The 21887-nt window shown below is 43.1% G+C and overlaps 1 protein-coding gene across 1 annotated transcript in view; it reads right to left on the reverse strand.

Moving 5' to 3' along the window:
- Positions 1–9730, reverse strand: part of LRPAP1 (LDL receptor related protein associated protein 1) — a 32203-nt gene extending 22473 nt beyond the window's left edge. Inside the window, exons 1-2 of the mRNA XM_073647645.1 lie at positions 9462–9730; positions 1606–1750 (exon numbers count right to left, since the gene is read on the reverse strand). Of these exons, the coding sequence (XP_073503746.1) occupies positions 1606–1750; positions 9462–9632 (316 nt within the window). The 5' untranslated portion in view covers positions 9633–9730. The remainder of the gene's footprint in view (positions 1–1605; positions 1751–9461) is intronic.
- Positions 9731–21887: the final 12157 nt, after the last annotated feature.

The raw sequence follows: 21887 nt of genomic DNA on the forward strand, positions 1-21887 counted from the left end.
GCATGTGTGTAAAAAAAAAACAGGTAAACATATTGACTTTTGTTTAATATACAATTCCTTTGATTGTCCAAATATCGGCCTCAGAATTTTTTTTGTTAAAAGGAAACACCAGTAAGAGATTCGGCATTTAAATAACTCATTTACTTTTCTTGCAGACAGTTCCAAGGAATGAACTTTGAAGCAAAAATAATGAATATATTAACCATCAGCAAAAAGCCACAACTCACATTCCCTAAGATAATAAGTAAGTAATCATGACCACCTTACATTAAGCACTACATCCTAGGGGAACAGGGACAGGTAGCAAAATCACCCTGTCAGGAGGCAAAGTAACACTTGCCATAAAAAAACCTGCAGAGATGATAAAAACAAAACAAAAAAAAAAAAAAAACCTTGGCCACCATTCATGGTGAAAAAGCCAAATATGATTACATACATTACTAAATAGATCTGATACACGATGAGACTCTTGTACTTACTGTAATAATCCATGTCAGAAAGGCAGTCTATTCCTTATTGAAAGTTTAAAATTCCCTCTCCACCCACAAAGCTAGATTGACTTGCTCCTCAGTGTACTTCTTCCCTGCTGCTCCTCAGTGTACTTCCTCCCTGCTGCTTCTCCTTCCATCTAGCCTAAATGACAGCGCCTCAATGCCCCTCCTCCCAGGTGAGATCTCACACTGATTTTATTATTTTTAACAGTGTTCTGGATGGTGTGCAGAAAGTTGCCAATAGGAAAAAAACCCTTATAAATGTATAAATTACTGTACAGGTATGAGGATACTATGTAAATGAACGTTATATTTTTGTACATATCTATCAAATATAATACACTTTATTTTACTAGGGTCATCCCTCCTCCTTTGTGAAGCGCCACGATCAGAGTAATGAACAGGTAAAGTGTCACGATTCCACCACTCATGGTGTCTTTCACGCAGTGACAGTTCAGCCATCCAATCAGGAGTAGGGGCGTGCTGGGTTTCCTTCAGGTGTCTCCCGTCCGGGGTTATGACCTGGCTATTTAGGTAGATGTCTGATTACTGCCAGTTGTAGCCTAAGCTCGGTAGTATTTGTGTGCCTTGTGCTTGGTTTCTGATAGATTGCTGGCTGACCCCGGACCTTGCCTCTGACCATCCATTTACCTAGCCCCTTTGTCTTGATCAGCCACCTTTCTGGAATTCTGACCGTGACCCGACTACGCCTTTGTCGTGCTCTTTTGGCATCTGACCCTGAAACATTTGACTACCCTGCCTCACAGCATGTCCGTGAGTAGTGACTAGTGTCACAGAGTGCCAGGATCAGAGAGTTTTCTCCGCTCCCAAGAATTTCCAACCTGCATGATCTGTATGTTCAGAAGCCTCCTCAGTCATCGATAAAGTTTAAACTAAAGTATTACAGTAAATACTTGGCTACTAGAGAGGGAGGAGGGAGATGCAGCTGCAGGTTCTTTTATCTCTTTGTAAACATGTACAGATTAGGAGGTGGAGAGGAGCAGAAATGGGCAGATGTCTGAGCAGCACACAGTGCTAGAGAGGGATAGAAAAATACCCAAAGTACACAGGTCATATTCTGGACTCAAAGTATCAAAAAAGAGTAAATAAGTACCATTCAGGGATCGTCGGAGTTTGGCCTCTTTCTCTCCATCGTTGTCTAACCCTTCCGCCTTCAGTTTTTTCCAGTTCAGCTCATCTTTCTCTTGGATTTTCAGATCACTGTGAAGTTCTGCTAATTTTACAGCAGAAAACTGGAGCTAAAAGGAGAGAAGAGGCAAGAACAGGGAGCTCAGGGTTACACCTGCCCCAAAATCATCCATTTAACATAAGGAAAGCTAAAAGTAAAATGTAGGCGATGGCACCTGCTGGACACACAGATGGTTGGAATTATTTTTTTTTTCTGCAAAACCAAGCAAGCAGAGTAATCAGATAAATGTACGGTAATGTGAAGGTCTGTATAGTTAAAGGAATTGTCCACTCCCCAATTACTGAGCATGTGAGGTCAGACCCTGATGTTGGGGAGAGGCCGGGCTCACAATCTGTGCTAGTCCATCCCAGAGGTGTTGGATGAGGTTGTGGTCAGGAATCTCTGCAGCCGGTCATGTTCTTCCACCAAAAACCCCCAACCATGTCTTTATGGACCTTATACACTGGGCAATTGGGGCCGGGTGTTATTTAAAGAGGTATTCCCATCTCTAAAGATCCTATCCCAATATGTAGTAGATGTAATAATAATAATAATATTTATTATTATTATTCATATTAGCAAATACCTTCAGCTAGAAATGTAGTATAGTTTTTCTGGTTCACTATGCCTCTTTCCTCATGTGCATGCATTGCAGGACCTTAGGTATCCATGGTTATGACCACTAGCAACTAGTTAACTGTCACTATATCAGTGGTCATAACCATGGATACCTAAGGTCCTGCAATGCCTGCACACAAGGAAAGACATAGCGAATCAGAAAAACTAGGCTACATTTCTAATTGGATGTATTTGCTAATATTATTCCACCTACAACATATTGGGATAGGATCTTGCAGATGGGAATACACCTTTAAGCTCATTTTTGCTTTTCTTTTGGGTCGGACAACCCCTTAATTACAAATCTTCTGGTCCCCACGCTAAGTCATGTGTTTGCACTGGACCAGAGTAATACAAAGACGTATTTTATTGTCATCTTTCTTGTCTTGTACAATTTAGGGAGAACGTTGGAATATTTTTTTAGGGTCACTTTATTTTATTTTTCGGCCACATCTCCGGTTTTCCTGAAGACAACAAGCGCCTTCAATAACAAGAAAAAGAAAGAAAAAAGGAAGAAAAATAATTTCACTTTAAAAAAAAAAAAAAAACAAACAAAAAAAAACACACTTCCAGATTTCGGTCCTTGAGCCGTATGTGAAATTTTAGGTGACATTTTAAAACAGCAGAAGATTAATTTCAATCAATTCTTAACACCAAAACCACGCCGCAATTTCCAATAAAAGCAGACTGACATTCTCAGAGAAGGTGAAGGTCCTCAACTTAATTTAAAGTCCAAGCGACATCAGAATAATAATAAAAATAAAAAATGGATACCTTCCATAGGACAATGATATATAAAATACAACATGAACTCAGTTGTGCTGTACCTCTTGTATATCCATGCAGTACTATTATGACCGTATATGCCCAATCTGAAGGGATTATTCACTACTATGATCTTGATGACTAATTCTTAGGATAGGTAATCAACATCAGATCGGGGGTGGTCCAACATCTGGCAGCCCCACCGATCAGTCATTATCCGCTCCGGCAGTGGACGGATGTGAACAAAATATGGAACAGAACAGCACCGCTTTATATAGTTTAGTAACCGCTCCCAGGTACTGTAAATTTTTCCTCGCCTTCGTCCATTCATTCAACATTGTCGTATCAAGTTTTGTTTTTTGGAAAACGAGTCATAGTTTTGAATGACCGCATTTCGCAATATAACGTACTGAAAAGTGCGGTGGAAAAAAATAAAATATGCAATTACACCATTGTTTTCTGGGTTTCAGTTTTAAGGTGTTCGTTGTGTGGTGAAAAAGGAACCAGGCAAGATTCTTCATGCGAGAATGATTATGGCAATGCAAACTTAAAACAGGTATTCCCATCTCCAAGATCCTATTCGAATATGTAGTAGGTGTAATAAGAATATTATTAACAGCAAATACCTCCAATTAGAAATGTAGTATAGTTCTTCTGATACGCTATGTCGCTTACCCCATATGAAGGGCATTGCAGTAGCTTAAGTATCCATGGTTACGAACACTAACAACCAACAACTTATCACTATATGAGTGGTCGCAACCATGGATATCTAAGCTACTGCAATTGCCTGCACATGAGGTAAGCAAAATAGCGAATCAGAAGAACTATACTACATTACTAATTAAAGGTATTTGTTATTATTATTCCTACTACATATTGGGATATGATCTTGGAGATGGGAATACCCCTTAAAAAGTTTTATTTTCTTTTTATTTATTTTAATGGTTAAAGATGTGAAAACTTTGTAAGTAATTTAGTTTTCTGCTACAAATTTTCTGAGACATGTAAAAATTTTAAAGGGCAGGTAGGATCAATTCTTCCCATCAGTCTAAGGGTCCGTTCCCACAAGGAGTTTTTGATGATTTTCTGAAACATTTATGCACCCATTACATAAAATTATATTACTTGTGTTTTCATATTAATTTTTTATGTTTTTGACACTGACGTTTTTGTTTCTCTTAGGTTTGTCATGTTTTAAATAAAGCTTTGTTTTTGATATGTTCTGGTATTTGGCAAAACCTTTTGTTGATGCAATCTTGTGCGGATTACATGTGCTTTTTTTTTTTTTTTTTTTTACCTGCGGATTTTCCACATCTAATGCAAGTCAATAGGGAAAATCTGCAGATAAAACTCAGCGTTCCCGCAAGGTAAACTGACATGCTGCAAATCTGAAACAAGCACCGCGGCTCAGTTTATGCAAAATAAAAATAACATATACATACAGTACAGACCAAAAGTTTGGACACACCTCATTTAAAGATTTTTCTGTATTTTCATGACTATGAAAATTGTACATTCACACTGAAGGCATCAAAACTATGAATTAACACATGTGGAATTATATATTCATGGTAAAATAGCTGCTAGGAAACCACTGCTAAGGACAGGCAACAAGCAGAAGAGACTTGTTTGGGCTAAAGAACACAAGGAATGGACATTAGACCAGAGGAAATCTGTGCTTTGGTCTGATGAGTCCAAATTTGAGATCTTTGGCTCCAACCACCGTGTCTTTGTGCAACGCAGAAAAGGTGAACGGATGGACTCTACATGCCTGGTTCCCACCGTGAAGCTTGGAGGAGGAGGTGTGATGGTGTGGGGGTGCTTTGCTGGTGACACTGTTGGGGATTTATTCAAAATTGAAGGCATACTGAACCAGCATGGCTACCACAGCATCTTGCAGCGGCATGCTATTCCATCCGATTTGCGTTTAGTTGGACCATCATTTATTTTTCAACAGGACAATGACCCCAAACACACCTCCAGGCTGTGTAAGGACTATTTGACCAAGAAGGAGAGTGATGGGGTGCTACGCCAGATGACCTGGCCTCCACAGTCACCCAACCTGAACCCAATCGAGATGGTTTGGGGTGAGCTGGACCGCAGAGTGAAGGCAAAAGGGCTAACAAGTGCTAAGCATCTCTGGGAACTCCTTCAAGATTGTTGGAAGACCATTTCCGGTGACTACCTCTTGAAGCTCATCAAGAGAATGCCAAGAGTGTGCAAAGCAGTCAAAGCAAAAGGTGGCTACTTTGAAGAACCTAGAATATAAGACATATTTTCAGTTGTTTCACACTTTTTTGTTAAGTATATAATTCCACATGTGTTAATTCATAGTTTTGATGCCTTCAGTGTGAATGTACAATTTTCAGAGTCATGAAAATATATAAAAATCTTTAAATGAGAAGGTGTGTCCAAACTTTTGAGATATATATATATATATATATATATTATAAGGTTAGGGCCCCATTAGAGACAGTTCGCCTTGTGGGCTCACACAAATTGAAAAAATTGTGCACCAAGTATTTTCTATATGGCAGTAATGCAGTTTATCATTTCATATATTCAATGTTTGCACATTTTAGCGCTTACAGAGACAGCTGTATTCTTTACTTTGCATATCTTATAGCGGAAAAAAAAAATTGACCAGCCCCTCCTAACAGAAGCAAGTGTGAACAGGACTGTTCACACTTGCTTCTGTTAGGAGGGGCTGGTCAATTTTTTTTTTTCCGCTATAAGATATTTTATACTTTTGTCTATGGACATGCAATGAAGGCTTGCTTTTTTTTTGGTGCATGTACAGCTGCAGTTTTGATCAATACCATATTTTGTACATACAATTGCTGATCATTAACATTTCAGTAGGCTCCCAACTGACCCTAATGTCATGGTCACACATTCAGTATTTTACATCAGTATGTAAGCAAAAACCAGGAGTGGGTGATAAATACAGAAGTGGTGACGTGTTTCTATTATATTTTTCCTCTAAATTGTTCCACTCCTGGTTTTTGCTTACAAATACTGACCAAGTACTGAACGTGTGAACGTGACCTAAGGCTATGTTCACACATCATAGTTATTTTTTGGCGTCAATTTTCTGCAGCAAAACCTGATCTCTCAAGGGAGGTTTGTTCAGGATTTCTCTTGCAGTTTTGGTGCGTTTTTTTTTCAGCGTCCTTCCATCTCTTATTATGCATGTACATCGAGTTCAGTGAAAAAAACAAAACAAACCCATTCTATTTTGGCATCAAAAACGCTGAAAGAAGAGACATGCTCTATTCCCCCCCCCCCTCCCCCAAAAAAAACATGATGTGTGAACTAAGAATTCTGCAATCTCTTAGACTTTGCTGGTACGGCAAATAGCCAAACAGATCGGCGCCCAACAATCGCGCTGCATGGTGTGCTGATGGCCGTCAGAAGCGACAGCTGCCATAAACTGATGAGATTGGAAGTCAGACACTTTTTTTTTTTTTTTTTTTTTATACTGTAAACCCATCCCACTATTCCCCCAGCCCATCCACCACAAAAAAAAAAATGGGGGCATTGCATTTTTTGTTTGTTTGTTTTTTTCTGCTCGCCATTTGTTGGAATTTGAGGTTTTTTTTACCTGTGTTTTGCAGCACATTGTATTTATTTATTTTACTCACTTATATAGCGCCATTAATTCCACTGCGATTTACAGGCATCATCACTGTCCCCATTGGGGCTCACAATTGTATGGTAAAATGAATGGAGTCACAACTACAACTCATCCTGCAAACAAATAAGTCCTCATAAAACTACGAGCACATCAATATAAAGCTTAAAAAAAAAAAGAAAAAAAAAAGTTACCTATCTTGGTAGAAGTGGACAAAAAACAAATCAAAAGTGAAATAACGAAAAGAGTTATCTTTTCCTTTCTCCATGATATTGTTCGCCGTGATTTCAACACTTTTTTTTTTTTTATTTTTTTTTTAAAAACACAAAACTAGAAGTCATGCATGCCAGTGAAAATCCAGCAGATATAATTATGTACTGGAGTTACTGATTTGTAGTTTTCCCATTATAACTGAGCACTTATTAACTTCGTATCCCGGGATGCTAAGAAATGCATCATCTCTTTGTGAACGCATCGGAAGACACTGAGTTTCGTTACATATTTTTCAGACTGAAAAAACAGGTAACAAAAAGAATAAAAAACAAAAATAAATATAATATAGCATAGGGTGTAGCAATATTATGCATGGTCCAGTATCAAAAGCCAGAATATAAGCTTGAAAACACGCATTTTGTCAGCGATTTTATGCTTGGAACATGTGGCAAAGAATTGACATAAATTGATTAGATTTTTTTTTTTTTTTGCTTGTTTTCATTACTACACATTAAAGGAAATCTTTTAGCAAGATTTTACCCTCAAACTATTTATATGTGCAAATAGCTCTTTCAAAGACAAGTCCAGCAATACCTTTACATGGCCGGTCCATTCCTCTGTTACTGAGAAATCAGTGTTACAATTGATATGCAAATGAGGCTGAAGAGCTATGGTAGATCTGAAGCCTCTGTCACTCCAGCTCTATTCCTTGCACGTCTAAGTGAAAAGTGCAGATACGCTGTGGACAGATTCCAAGTAACTGTATACCTACACGTTCAGTATTTTTCCTCAGTATTTGAAAGTCAAAACCAACAATCAGAGGAAAAATATAATAGAAAAACATCACCACCTCTGTATTTATCACCCACTCCTGGTTTTGACTTACAAATACGGAGGTAAAAATCTCAAATACTCAACGTGTGAATGTGGCCCAATCACAGGGGGTGACTACCCAGCAGTGTTGCTTTAAGGCTATGTGCCCACGATGCAGAAATGCTCAGGATTTTTTCCTGAGCATTTCTGCATCTCCCTGGCAGAAAAAACACATGCGGATTGTACATGCGGATTGTACATGCGTTTTCCTGCCAGGGACATACGGATGTGAAGCGTTCTTCACTTGCATTTCCGCATGCGGGTTGTCAATCGCTTTCCAAGCGATTTTAGCATCACTTGGAAAGTGCTTGACAACTTGGTCACACTATATAAATCCATGCAACCGGCATGGATTTATATAGTGTGACCATAAAAGAAGGGTAAAAAATAAAAATTATACTTACCTCCTGATGGCCCACGGTCTCCTTATCCGATGAGTCCGGTCTCCCCGGTGGTCTAAAAGGACCCGCCCTTACGTCATTTAGTCATGTGACGGGTCACGCGACTGCCGACGTCAGCACATTGTACGGTGGAAAATAGTGTGCTGCCGAAAACAATGTCAGCCTATCCGCAGTGTGTTCAACGACACTCTGAAGAGCAAACAGGCGATCAAATGTCCTCCAATTGGGAAATATTTATAGATCGGCATCATAAAGCAATGATGAAGCCAGTTGTGGTGGAGTTTCTCACTTTTTTTTAAATTTTATTTAATAAAAGGGGTTCTCTGGCGCTGTTCACTTCTGCATTGAAGCTGATCTGTGCCAATAACATTTATTTTACTCACTTATACAGCGCCATTAATTCCACAGCGCTTTACAGACATTATGGGCACTGTCCCCATTGGGGCTCACAATCTAAATTCCCTATCAGTATGGAGTGTGGGAGGAAACCGGAGAACCCAGAGGAAACCCACGCAAACACAGGGAGAATATACATACAAACTCCTTGCAGATCTTGGCCTTGGTGGGATTTGACCCCAGCGCTGCAAGGCTGCAGTGCTAACCACTGAGCCAACATAATGTTATATATATCACAGTGCTAACCACTGAGCCGCTAATAAAAAATATATATATATCACAGTGCAGCCCCAAACACCTTGCATAATACACCAGATAGCATCTCTGCTTGCTGTTAGAGAAAAGAAAGACACTTGTTTACATCCAGAGGCTGAGAACCTGTGCTGGAATCAGCCTGGAAGCACCTCAGGGGCGTGGCAATGCACTGACACACCCTCAATGCACTTCCAGGCTAATCTGCATGTGGCTTCGGAGCCTGGTTTCTCAGCGCTGGCACATCGGATTCCCACAAGACCGCCGGGATCATGGTGATTGTCGTGTGAGGCGTTATCGAGCCACATCTCTAGACTGACTGACAAATCATCCTGACAGGTCTCCTTTAAGAGGGTCTTCAGTAAACCCCTTCAAAACAGGAAGGGGGGACCCCTTTAAAAGAGGCCAGAAAGTCCCTGTGTGCAGGAGGCTCAGGCTTCACAGCCGAGCACTGTTCCCAGTCTGTAGGTCAGAGCAGCAGTGTAAATCGCTGGCACCATCAGGGAGCAGACCTGTGCAGGCGGCCCGGCACGTCTGCACTCACTGACAGCCAGCAGAGATCCTGCCGCTAACATGCAGCCATCACTGACAGTGCACGGTCACATCACCCCATTCACATTACTCACTCTCTGCGCCTTCTCCCACACTTGATTCAGCCTCTGTATCCGGAACTCTGCCGCCTCCTCGTCCGCCCGGTTCTCATTCACGTCCCGGGAGTATTTTCCACCACCGGCCCGGACACCGAGCAGCTGCAGGGAGCAGAGCAGCAGCAGTGAGCGGCGCAGCCGTGCGGACATGTTTACAGGGAGGAGCCGGAGCGCACAGGGACACCGCAGCCGCCGCCGCTCAGTGTTAGGCCCCAGGATCTCGCTGCTGATTGGTCAATTCCTGACACGGAACACAAACTGGCAGCTCATTGGTTGTCGGCAAGCACGTGGAACCGCCCAGTGTAGAACGTTAACTCTATCAGTGGTGGAGCGCTGGGCTGCCTTCTACAGCATCATTACCTGCAGCAGAATGAGATGTAGATGCAAGAGAAGCTAGAGAAAGGGGGAAACTCCTGGGTAACACCAGCATAGTATGGGGAGAGGTGGATGGGAAAGGCTGCAGGCAACAAGTACAGCAGATTCCCAAAGCAGCCATGAAAGCGCAAAAAACAAAACATTGATCACGTAAGGGTTAATTGTAGGTTAACCCCTCTGTGACTAACATTTTTTTATTATTGAGCTTTCATTTGTTTTTTACTAATTGCTAATTTTTTTTCGGGATGAAATTTTTTAAAAAAATTTAGGCCTCATTGACACGATCAGTATTCAGTCAGTATTTTACATCAGTATTTATAAGACAAAACCAGGAGTGGAACAATTATAGGAAAAGTATAATAGAAACAAGTCACCACTTCTGTATTTATCACCCACTCCTGGTTTTAGCTTATAAATACCGAGGTAAAAAAAACTGACCAAATACTGAACGTGCGAACGTGGCCTTAAATGACACATTCATTTTACCATAGAATGTACTAAAAAAAAAAACAGGAAACAAATTCAAAGCAGGATAAAACTAATTCCGCTGTTGTTGTTTTTTTTGTACTTATGGGGTTCATGATGCTCAGACAATATGATTCTCCAGCTCAGCCTGATACAAACTTGTGCTTTTTTGTTATAGTTTAGTGTCATTTTAAGCCTTTAAGGCTATGTTCACACTAGGCGTTTTTTCAGCTTTTCTTTTTCTTCAGCAAAATCTGATCTATTGGCAGGAAAGAAGCTGCGTCAAAAACACAGGTTTTGGTGCATTTTTTGGTGCAGTTTTTGGTGCGTTTTTCAGGATCCCAAAGTTCAGCTTTGCTTCCACAACCGAGGCATGTACACAGGTCACCAATGCAAGACATATGTGAAACCATATTAACCAGAATTACAACTGTATCAGTGGGGGGGGGGGTGAATTGTTCAGCAATAGTTTACCTAAAACACTGGCAGAGTATTAAGTTTGTAGGACACTATTTACTTTCACACTATAGTGTCTGCCATTCAGTTGCTCAGAGATTGTTCAATTTCACACCTCACTGGGCCACAGGTATTGTTTAATCTCACACCTAGTTCAGCCAATGTTTACTGTCTACACATCACTAGTTTAATTTAACTCTCCCAATACAAACAACCATCTCAGTGATCTGGACAAGATGGCAAAATCACAAAAATGAATAAGTTTCTCATACTGCTGTACTTGCTTATTTTCACTAAAAACGCAACAAAACCTGATAGCTAAGTTCACACTATACATTTTTTCACTGCCCATTACTTTCAATGGGTGAAAAATTCTGAAAGAAGTGACATGCTCTATTGTGCAAAAAAACACGCAAAGCCCAAAATTCTGATGACACAAAAACCAATGTGTGTGCATGGGATTTCTGAAATCTCATAAACTTTGCTGGTACTGTAAAACGCAGCTGAAAATTTGCTTACAAAATGCATAAAAAAACGCAATGTGTGAACATAGCCTAACGCTCATTTTAAATAAATTTATTATTTAATAGATGGGACTTATATGGATATGACAACATCAAGTAGGGATTTTTTTTATTGTTTCTTCATATTTGAATAGGGAAAAGAGGGGGTGGATTAAAAAAAAATGTTAGTACGTATTGATTATTTTTGGCTTTAACTGTGACCAGTTAATTGCTTGTTCTATGCACTATATACTTCAGTTTTTAGAGAAATTTACATCCTCTTTTAAAGCGCAGCGTCAGGTTGAGCTTCACAGGACCACCAAGATGGCAGCTACCGGGGCTTTCAGTAGAACCCCAGCTAACATGCCAACCCATCGGTACCTTTGGGAGGATACATTAGGCGATGGGTGCTACACATACTGACAACAAGTACATTTGAATGCCAATATCCATGATTGACAGCAGTATCTAAATTGTTGAACAGCAGCGATCGGAGGTTGATCTGGTTGCTGCTGTCTCAGACACATGCCGCCTGTATAACACACTTCCGGAGCCCCTTCCATACACCTGCACCTAATATAAGGAACATCAGGAAAGGGTTAATGACTTATCTTTAGGGCAGTCCATCATCAAACAAGAAAAGGAAAACGTAGCAAAGCTCCAGCTGGGAAGCCATGAACCCCACATTGCAGTAACCGGTTTGACTGTCCTTGGTCCTGCAGCTCAGCCCATTCAAGTGAATGGGGCTGCGTGTTTTTTAGTAGCAGTACCAGCCACACTCCTATGGATGTCGCTGTCCCAGGTACTGCATAGTCTATGCTTTTCTGACAGCGATCAGCCCAGCAAATTGGAAGATATATCCATCACTGTGATCCATGCAACTATCAGCATCGGAGATGACTCTCATCCCAGTAGTATAGAAAGTTATTCTATATCCACGAGATAATGGATAACTTTCTGACCGCTGGGATCTCAAGAATGGGGCTCAGAAACCCAGAAGCTGTGCAGAGCCCCATCCTGAATGCAGAGGGCATGCACATGCTTGACCTCATCCTCTATGGGATTTCCAGAAAGAACCGAGCGCTATACTCAGCTTGGTCTGGCGGTCCTATACCATGGGGGTACAAAGAAATCATGGGACCCCATAGCAGAAGTCTAATTGGGTCCTCCATAAATGTTTTATAATATTTGTCGATAATATTAATAATAATAATAATTAATAATATTCGATATTCAGAAAAGCATATCTCACAACTTTGCAGCCTTTACTTTTACTGAAGCCCCTTAGTAATCCAACACATTAAGATTCCCTTTAATGGCCCCCATAAAGTATGATGCCAACAAAAGTGCCCCGCAAACACAGTATGATACCCCCATGGTGAATTCTTACACAGTACCCTCCACGCGAATAGTATGATGACCGTAGATAACACCCCACCCAACAAAGTATGATACCCCCACAGTGACCCCAACACAGTAAGATGGTCCCAACACAACCTTCCACACAGTATGATGGCCCAACACAACCCTCCACATGGTATAATGGCCCATGCACAGTATAATGGCCCCCACTAGACCTCCAAACAGTATAATGGACCCCACTAGCCCTCCAAACAGTATGATGACCTCCCACATAGCCCTACAAATAGTGTAATGGCCCCCACTAGTCCTCCAACATGGTATGATGACCCCCACATAGCCCTCCAAACAGTATAATAGACCCCACTAGTTCTCCAAACAGTATGATGACCCCCACATACCTCTCCAAACAGTGTAATGAGCCCCACTAGTCCTCCAAACAGTATGATGACCCCCAAATAGACCTCCAAACTGTACAATCGCCCCCACATATCCATCCAAACAGTATAATATACCCCAGTAGTCCTCCAAACAGTATTATGGCCCCCACATAGCCATCCAAACAGTATAATGGACCCCACTAGTCCTCCAAACAGTATGATGGCTCCCACATAGCCCTCTGAACTGTATAATGGCCCCCAAGTAACCCTGCAGATAGTATAATGGCCCCCACGTAGTCCTGCAAATCATACAATGGCCCCGGCATAGTCCAGCAAATCGTATAGTGGCCCCCACATAGTCCTGCAAATAGTATAATGGTCCCCGCTTAGTCCTGCAAACTCTCTAATAGGCCCCACATAGCCTTCCATATAATGGCCCACATATCCCTCCAAACAGTGTAATGGTCCCAACATAACCATGCTAATAGTATAATGGCCCCCGCATAGTCCTGCAAATCGTATAATGGCCCCCACATAGCTCTGCAACATGATAATAGCCCCCACATAGCCTTGCAAGCTGTTTTATGGTCTTCAAACAGTTTTCCAAAACATACTCATCTCTCCCTGTTCCCAGGCTGCTTCGGTCTCTGCAGCATGTGTTCTGAACACTCTGTAGAGCAGGCGCAATTTAGTGACATCATCGCGCCGTCTACACTTAGACGTCTGAGCTCAGACGTGCAGGGAGAATGATGGAGGAAGGCGCTGATGGTTCCCTCTTCCATCATTGCTTTCAACTGTGTGAAGAGCTGCCCATTTATTAAAGACTTTTCCAGCACGGAGCACCGACTTTTCTCGATCTTATTGTTATGTTTTATTAGTGATTTCTTGCTGTGTTTTATTGTTCTGCTTGCTCTTAACTATGTGCATTAATTTCACTTGTAAAGTGTCCAGCATTCCAGTAATCTCATTAGTATCTCAGAAGACTCTAGCCAGTTTTCAAACAGTGACTAGGCCCATTGTGTGAGTGTTGAAAGAAGATCTGGTGGAGCCGTCACCACAGGGAGTCTCAAGTGCAGACCCAGGTGATGGGTTCCACCTTAGAAAAATACCTCCACTAATGCACACTTAACTTTGGGGGGGAGGGTGAAAGCAGTTCTGCCCATTCAGGGGGCTAAGCCCAGTGAAGGAGAAAAGAAGGCACATGTTTAATGGGAATTGATGGAATGATGTCAGAGGGGTAGGATCTAGTCTGAGGACCTGGACCATAGATGGATCGATGGCTTATGGAGTAGAGATCGGCTGCCGACTGGGCTGGATAAACGTGCTACAATTGTGGGATCTGTCATCTGGATTTGATAAACTTTTTTAAAGGACTGTTGCTACTAGATACCTTTGCTTCTATTGTTTTATCATATGGAGGATCGTGGACTGTGACTGCAGACTATACTGGCTGGAGATACAAAATCTGTGTGCCAACCAAAAGTTGGGGGACAGTAGTGAGTGTCGCCTGGCACAAAGGCAGTGGAACTACCGTCCCGGGGAGGAGATCTTGCAGACTGAGACAATTGTATTTTGGACATTTACCTGGAAATGCTGTATTACCATGGATGTAAGGAATAAAATATTGTTGCATCTTTAACCTGCCTAGGTGATTATTAAAACCCACAGTGTCAGATCTTTACAAACTGTATTGACATTTAGGATGCCAATACAGTGGAAAGTGCAATGTCGGGCAAGGGGGCCCGGTGCCAGTGCACTGGCACCAGGACCCCCCAACTTACGCGCTTCACAGCGACCGTGTGGTCTGCCACTATTAGCTGTACGCCACTGCTATAGACATTGAATGCAGCAAAGACTGAGCATGTACTCTTCTGCTGCATTCAAGACAGGGCACATCTACATCCTGTGACTTGGGTTACCTTGGTATACAGCGGTCAACGAAGGCCATTGGAGTAAGCATATACAATATATTCAGAAATTATTGGGTCCCATTGCAATTGGACCCTCCCAAAAAATATCGAGAGTAGCAGACCATTGGCAGGGTTGCGACATGTAGGTGTAGTCACAGAATAAGAAAGCCAAAAACTTCTGAAGACTTGGTTGGCCAATAAGCAGACCATACAGCTGCTATGGAGCCCGTGAGTTGGAGGTCCTGGTTTTGAACAGCCTCCGTCCCCTGCCTGGCGTCTGCCGCTTCAGTAGGTCTAGTCCGGATTTCTGGACTCCTGTATCTTTTGTGGCCAGAAACATCTGCAAAGTCAGCTGGACAATAAACAGAGAGAAACTGAGACAAGTCTTTTGACATTTCTGGCCAACCTGTTCTATGTCTGCACCTATACACCAAAACCCCCCTTCCCAACATACGCACCTTGATTCCTCTGCTTTCTATGCTTTTTTTCATGGGTGGGGGATTGGGAGGGAGTAAAGATCCCAAATCGGACATTTGCTCACTCTACCCCATTTGTATGTGTGCCCCTGGTATATGTCACATATAGTCACGCATATAAGAAAATAAATGCGTATACCGCACAGTACACTTTTTTGTATACCTTTGTGTGCAGCTCAGTTTACTACTCTGTTTGAGAGAGAGATGATATTGACACGTGTGCACATTATAGAAGTGCAGGTTTTCTGGAAAAGTCAGTAACTTCATTTTGAGAGCCAACATTGAGAATCAATTGCAGCTCTTTAGCTATTACTGGACTTAGAGGAATCGATTTGGCAATTTTAAAGAGCAACCTGAATCCCAAATTCAGTAAAAACGATCCACTCATCTGCAGTCCATCTCTTAAAGGGTTTGTCTCATCATTGACTTTCATAGCAAGTCATTTGCCAACACTCTCTGTCTAGGCAAAGTGCAGCACATATTACCAAAAAAAAAGCTGTGGATATTAAAGGGGTTGTCCAGGCTTGGGACTCAAATCTGCAATCACTCTATGTGACAGCAGACTTGTAAATCTTCACAGCGTGAAAGTGAACGCTGTCAAGATTCTCCGGTGCCAGCGCCAGGAGCAGGCGGGCATATGAACCCAAGTATGTGATTTGCATACATACGGTCACATGCCGACTAGACATCCACGGACTCGCCCAGTACAAGTGAATTGAGCAATTTCGGACATGTCTAGTTGGAATGCGGCTGGAAGTATGCAAATTGCATACTTGCAGTCACGTGACTACCTGCTCCCACTGCTGGAGGGTGCAACATTAGGTATTTTTCACTTTTTTGTGCTTTTTTTTTATAATTTTTTTCCATCTGTTTTACTGGTGGAAGAAATGTAGAATTTCACAGTAACAACAATGTGAATGAGATTTCTAAAATGTCATTCACACTGTGCTTTTTTTTTTAATTCTTAAATTTAATTTTGCAAAACCTCTGTTCACTAATATTGCACTGTTCTCTCCTGAAAGGTCATCAAGGCTTCTACGAAATATGGAGACCTCCCGAGAGTTGGCAAATTTCTCCAATGCTGCTGAGGCCTCTTGGAGTCTCCCAGAAACCAGCACTTGGGGAATATTTCTTGCGTCTGATGCTGCAATGCTCCGTCATCATCCAATTACTCATTAAAGGGGGTGGTAAATAAAGCGTAAAATGTGGGCTTATGAGCAAGAAGTTTTTATAGCACACACAGAAGAGCCGACAGTAAAAACTGCCAATGTGAATGCCACACTGTTGTGTCCTGTTCCATAAGCCCTGTTCTGGGTGATGGGGTTGTTCAGGTGACCGATGACATCCAAGCTTCTGTTCTAACTCCTGGATTTCAGAATTTAATTCCAGAAGAAGGAGGCTGGCTTGGGTATTAAAGAGGACTAGTGATGAGCGAGTACCGTAATATTCGTAATCGCTATACTCGTAACGAGAACTTTGTAATAATCGCGTACTCGTTCCGAATAGCGAGTATAATGTAAGACAATGGGAAATGCGAGTAATTTTCTGCTGGAGCCTACAAAGGGGTCTGGGGGCCTGAGAAAAGGCTGAAATGGAATGAAAAGGTGAAGAGCCTGGAGAATGGGCCTGCATGCATTTCTGACTCACATATGGTTTCTGGGAATAAGTTTGTCGCAGTATTACCCCACTTTTACAGACACACAAGAACAACTACCAAACCTAACCTAAATTGCATTTAACAGGCCAAAAAGGTTAAAACAGTTTTTCCTGCACAATCTCTTATATATCGGGCTAAATAAACCAGAGAAACCAAAAAAATATCCCTTTTAGCCTTTGTTCACACATACTGTTGTGGCTTTTTTACAATCACCTTTTACAATTGGGAGGGCCCTGACATACATTTTCTAGGCTCCTCTGTCATACATCATTTTTAGTTCGCTATTCCCCATCACTTTACAAGCACAGCTAGAATGCACCAATAGGTATGTTGATAGTTGATGCATTTTGGAGGGACAGCAGTTACTTAGACATTTGGGCGGTCCCTCCATCAATGATACTCAGATAGTGGAATACATATTCCATAGCAGTTTACAATGTGCCCATTGTAGTGTTGGGCTTGACCCTCTTCCTCCTCCTCCACCACTGTAAGGGGTGCAGGGTGGTAGTAGTGTCGAGTATTTGAGGTGGTATTATATTCTCACCCTGACCGCCCACAAATACAAGATAATGTCCGTGTTGTATTGTGCTTTGCATGTTGTGTAAAACACAGTTTTCAGTTGCTCCTCCATCTTCTTTAGGAATCCAGCCGTTGGAGGCAAGCAGTCATTGTCACACAGTCTCTCTTTTATATAACATAACTTTACTAAACTCCTTTTGTTGCTCAGTTCTGGTCACAGATACCATTCCTTTGCACATCACAATTACATTTGTCATCCTCTCTTCTGTCCCTTTCGGTCCTATCTTCAGAGTTAGTTTCTCCGGTACCGCAGCTTTCCAGAACATGGTCCTACTCTCCTCAGGTATGTCCCTGCGACACCCCAGGGGTCTGGTTGCCACAGTAATAGAGATATTATGTCTGAGAGCAAGTGGGAGGTTTCTCTGGTCAGGATCCCTAAACATGCAACATGGTCCGCCCAGACCTGGGAGGGGAGGAATCTGCCCTTATAAACTGGGCCTGGGGCGGGATTAGAGCAGTCAGAGTCTGGACAGGGAAAGCAAGAACAAGAGCTCTGTAGGAGCAGTAGCAGAAGTCCAGGGGTTGGAGCTGAGCAGAGTTCGCCCTGGACGAAGATACTAAAGCCGGACACAGGAGTCCGAGGCTGTGGGGACTGATATACACCCAGCAGCAGAAACCAGCCGGCAGGGGATTCCAGGTCCTCTGGCCATAGAAGCCCGGAGGCTCAGTCACAGAGAAGGGACCAGCGCCGCCATCCAGGAGCGGAGGCTAACAGAAGGCCCCAAGTCACCAGCCATACGGGTGAGCACCACACGGTATACTCAGGGACGTGGGCTACTTGTAACCGCTGACGGCAAGGTAGCCAGGAAGAGTGCAGATAAACGGGGAGGCCTACAACTCCACCTGGCCAGGGGAACTCCTGCTTGCTCGCAGACTGACCAGGCCCCTTATACTAGCCAGTACTCCCGGGAGGGTCTGCCTTGTACCATCAGTAAAGACCCTGAACTGCACCACACGTCTCTGTGATTCCTTGCCGCTCCTGCACCATTAGCACTGGGACCCTCAGACCATCACTCCCATCATCTTCCACATTAGCTGCCCTGAGGCAATACTTCTCCCGTGGGGAGTCATCCCATACTCAGCTGCGCAAACAACATCAGCCTCAGCGGTCTGCAGCGCAGCGGCGGTCCCCACTGACCGCAATCCACGGGTGGCGTAGTCGGACACTTATTACAATACAAATAGACTGCCACTGGTTTGACCACCCTGGGCACGGACCTGGTCACCGCCACACGGAGACTACAACCCCCAGCATCTCAGCGATCCGGCTCCGGGTATTCCCTGCACAGCACAGGCCCAGGGGGCGCGTCATCCCCTTCCGCTCTCCCCTCTTTGGGAGTTGTGAAGACTGGCTCCATCAGTCCTTCTACAGGCCTCGAACGTTTCAAGAATTTTCCTCAGAGTTTACCGCTTCAACATTCCCCAAGCTGCCTTACTCTTGCTATCATCGACCGTCGGTATCCTTATTGACCTTCAGCCCCAAGGGCCCCGAGCTTCTCCTCAGTCTTCCTCCAGCACATAATCTAACGTTACCAACAGCAACAACTGCTCTGACTGAACTGATCCCTGACAGGAATAACCGTTGCTCTCCTCTGGCCAAAACTCCTCCCCCTTTTTCAACTGGACCAATCATCAACCGTCTCCGTCAGTTGCTGGGCAAACTACTCCGTTACTACCCCGGTTCCTTCTACACTGGAGCTATTACTAAATATATTAACTATTTCTATCCTAAACTACTGTGCCCCCCACTGCACTGTACCCAATTCCTAATCTAATATACCATCCACTCCTAACATATACTGTCCCTGTAACTAACATTAGACAATAGACATTTACATATTCATATATAAACACGGAGTAGAACAATACATTCACAAAAGGGAAAGAGGCGCATGACCGTCCCGGTCACCCTCTTACACCACCATGTGATACTGCGGCCCTAAATCCAAATGTTCAGAGGGCCTGCAATAGGCAGGAGAGCTGAGTTTTGTGAGAGTCCTCGTGTGGCCCTGTAACATACATTTTGAAGTGCCCTCCTCTAGAGATTTTGGAGGTCCCTCTTGTGTACATTTGAGAGTACCCTCACTTACTCATACTGTAGGACCCTCACTCTATTATTTAACGCATTTAAGGGCAGAGACTACAGAGAAAAAGGCCAAGAGACATGGAGTACTAGAAGGTAGCGGTGAGTGCGGCCTACGATCCTCAGGTATGGCTGAACTCTGTGAACCGGAAAAATAAAGCTGCACTAGTCAACTGGATGACGAGCTCAAATATATCAGCAAGTCAATGGCAAAGGATATATGGTGCCCACCCTCCAGGATGTGTTGGAGAAGCTTTTCCAAATGGCTCAGAGATTTTGATTGTCAATATTCCCCAGATTATATAGCAAGAGAAGATTTCTTGATACTGTACTACTTGGTCCAGTGCAGAATGTGCATCGTATTTCCAAAAATTACTCCTGGGACTGAGGGCTGTGTCATAAGTGCAGGAAGATTCCATGACAAGGGCCTCCCTTGACAAACATTATCTATGATGAAGTACTGTAGTAGTTGTGGCCCTCAATTCAAATTTTCAGAGGGCCATCAACAGTCAGTGTAAATTTCTATTGAATATGTATCCCCTATCTCAGTCACAATGTGACACAACCTGTAACAAGGGCCTCCAATGACAAATATTAGTTTGGTAGGACTACTGTACATTCCAGATTTGTCCACTGCACAATGTGAATAGGTTTTGTGAAAATTAGCCCTATGAGCTGAGTCATGGTTAACGCAGGAAGCTACCATCCCAAGGGCCTCCAATCTCAAATAGTAGTTAGGCTGGAGTAGGAATACTGTCCTGGTTTGTCCACTGCACAATGTGCATAGGATTTGTAAAAATTAGCCCTATGGTCTGTGTCATGGTTGACTCACTATTTTGGCTGTGCCTGTGACAGCTAGCTTGGCTTGTGCCATCAACATCTGAAAATCTGTCAACAAAACCCAAAATGCCAAAAAAGCCTGTTGTTAAGGGACGTGGACGTGGTGTTGTCAGTGGTGCGCGAGAAGGCACTCAGCCTGTGTCAGGTCAGAAGAAGCTTGATGCATCCACTATGTTCCTGGAAAAAGTTCCCGGTCTGGAATGTAAACATGTGTGGAAGCCAGAAGAGAGAGAGCAGATTCTGTTTTGGATAGCAGACAAGGCCTCTACTCATTTGTCAAGCAGCAACAACAACCACGTAGTCTACTGTGGATACACAGAAGGCTGGCCCTTCCAATCCTGAAGCTGGTTCTCCTTCCTCCCGCCAATATCAGTCACAGGAGACATATGACCCCAAGCTTGGCCACTCTAAGAATCTGTTTGGTACGTATACTTTGGATGGCTCTGGCCTCTCACCGTGCAGCATTGAAGAGGGACAAGAGGAGGTGGCGTGCGTTGATGCTCAAGTATTTGAGGACCTACCGCCAGAAGAAAGCCACTTGGAGAAACGTCATTTACTGTCTCTATAGGTGGAGGCTGATGATGATGAGACACAGTTGCCATCAGGTCAGCCTACAATGTCAACTGGGAAGGAGGATGAGATAGAAGACAAGGTGGTCGATGATGAGTCCACTGATCCGACCTGGACCGTTGGCACGCATAGCCATGACAGCAACAGAAAGGAAGATGGATATGTAGCACCAACACAGGCACCAAGGGGTCGTGGTTTGCCCAGAGTGAGAACTGGGTCAACTGTTCCCAAGAGCACCCCCGCTGTGTGCCAAGTCAGGGCTAAGGGGTGTTCAGCTGCTGTGTGGAATTTTTTTCTGAAAGTCCTTCGGAGAAAAACATTGTTGTCTGAAGCATCTGCCATACTAACCATACTAAGTTGAGCAGAGGCCAGGGCAAAGGCAACCTGAGCACCACCAGTATTAGAAACCACATGGCAGCCAAGCACCCCAGTAGGTGGGCAGAACACCAGTGTACCTAATCTGCGTCTGCGGGTCAAACCAATAATAATAATACTCTTTATTTATATAGCGCCAACCTATTTTGCAGTGCTTTACAATTCAGAGGTTCATATTCAACTGTCATAAGTAACATAGCTAAAGATAATAGAATAATTAAAGCAAAAATAATCACGACCCTGCTGGTAAGAGCTTATGATCTACAATGAGGTGGGAGTCACAGAAAGGACAGGGGCTTATTTGCTATGATGGTCCAGCCATCTTGAAGGGATGAGGGATAGATAAAGGCTGCATGAGCTCATCACCAGCCAGTATC

Source organism: Phyllobates terribilis, unplaced genomic scaffold (genome assembly GCF_046119375.1).
Source record: "Phyllobates terribilis strain yellow unplaced genomic scaffold, ASM4611937v1 Scaffold_1__5_contigs__length_1240528914, whole genome shotgun sequence".
Taxonomy (NCBI): Eukaryota; Metazoa; Chordata; class Amphibia; order Anura; family Dendrobatidae; genus Phyllobates; species Phyllobates terribilis.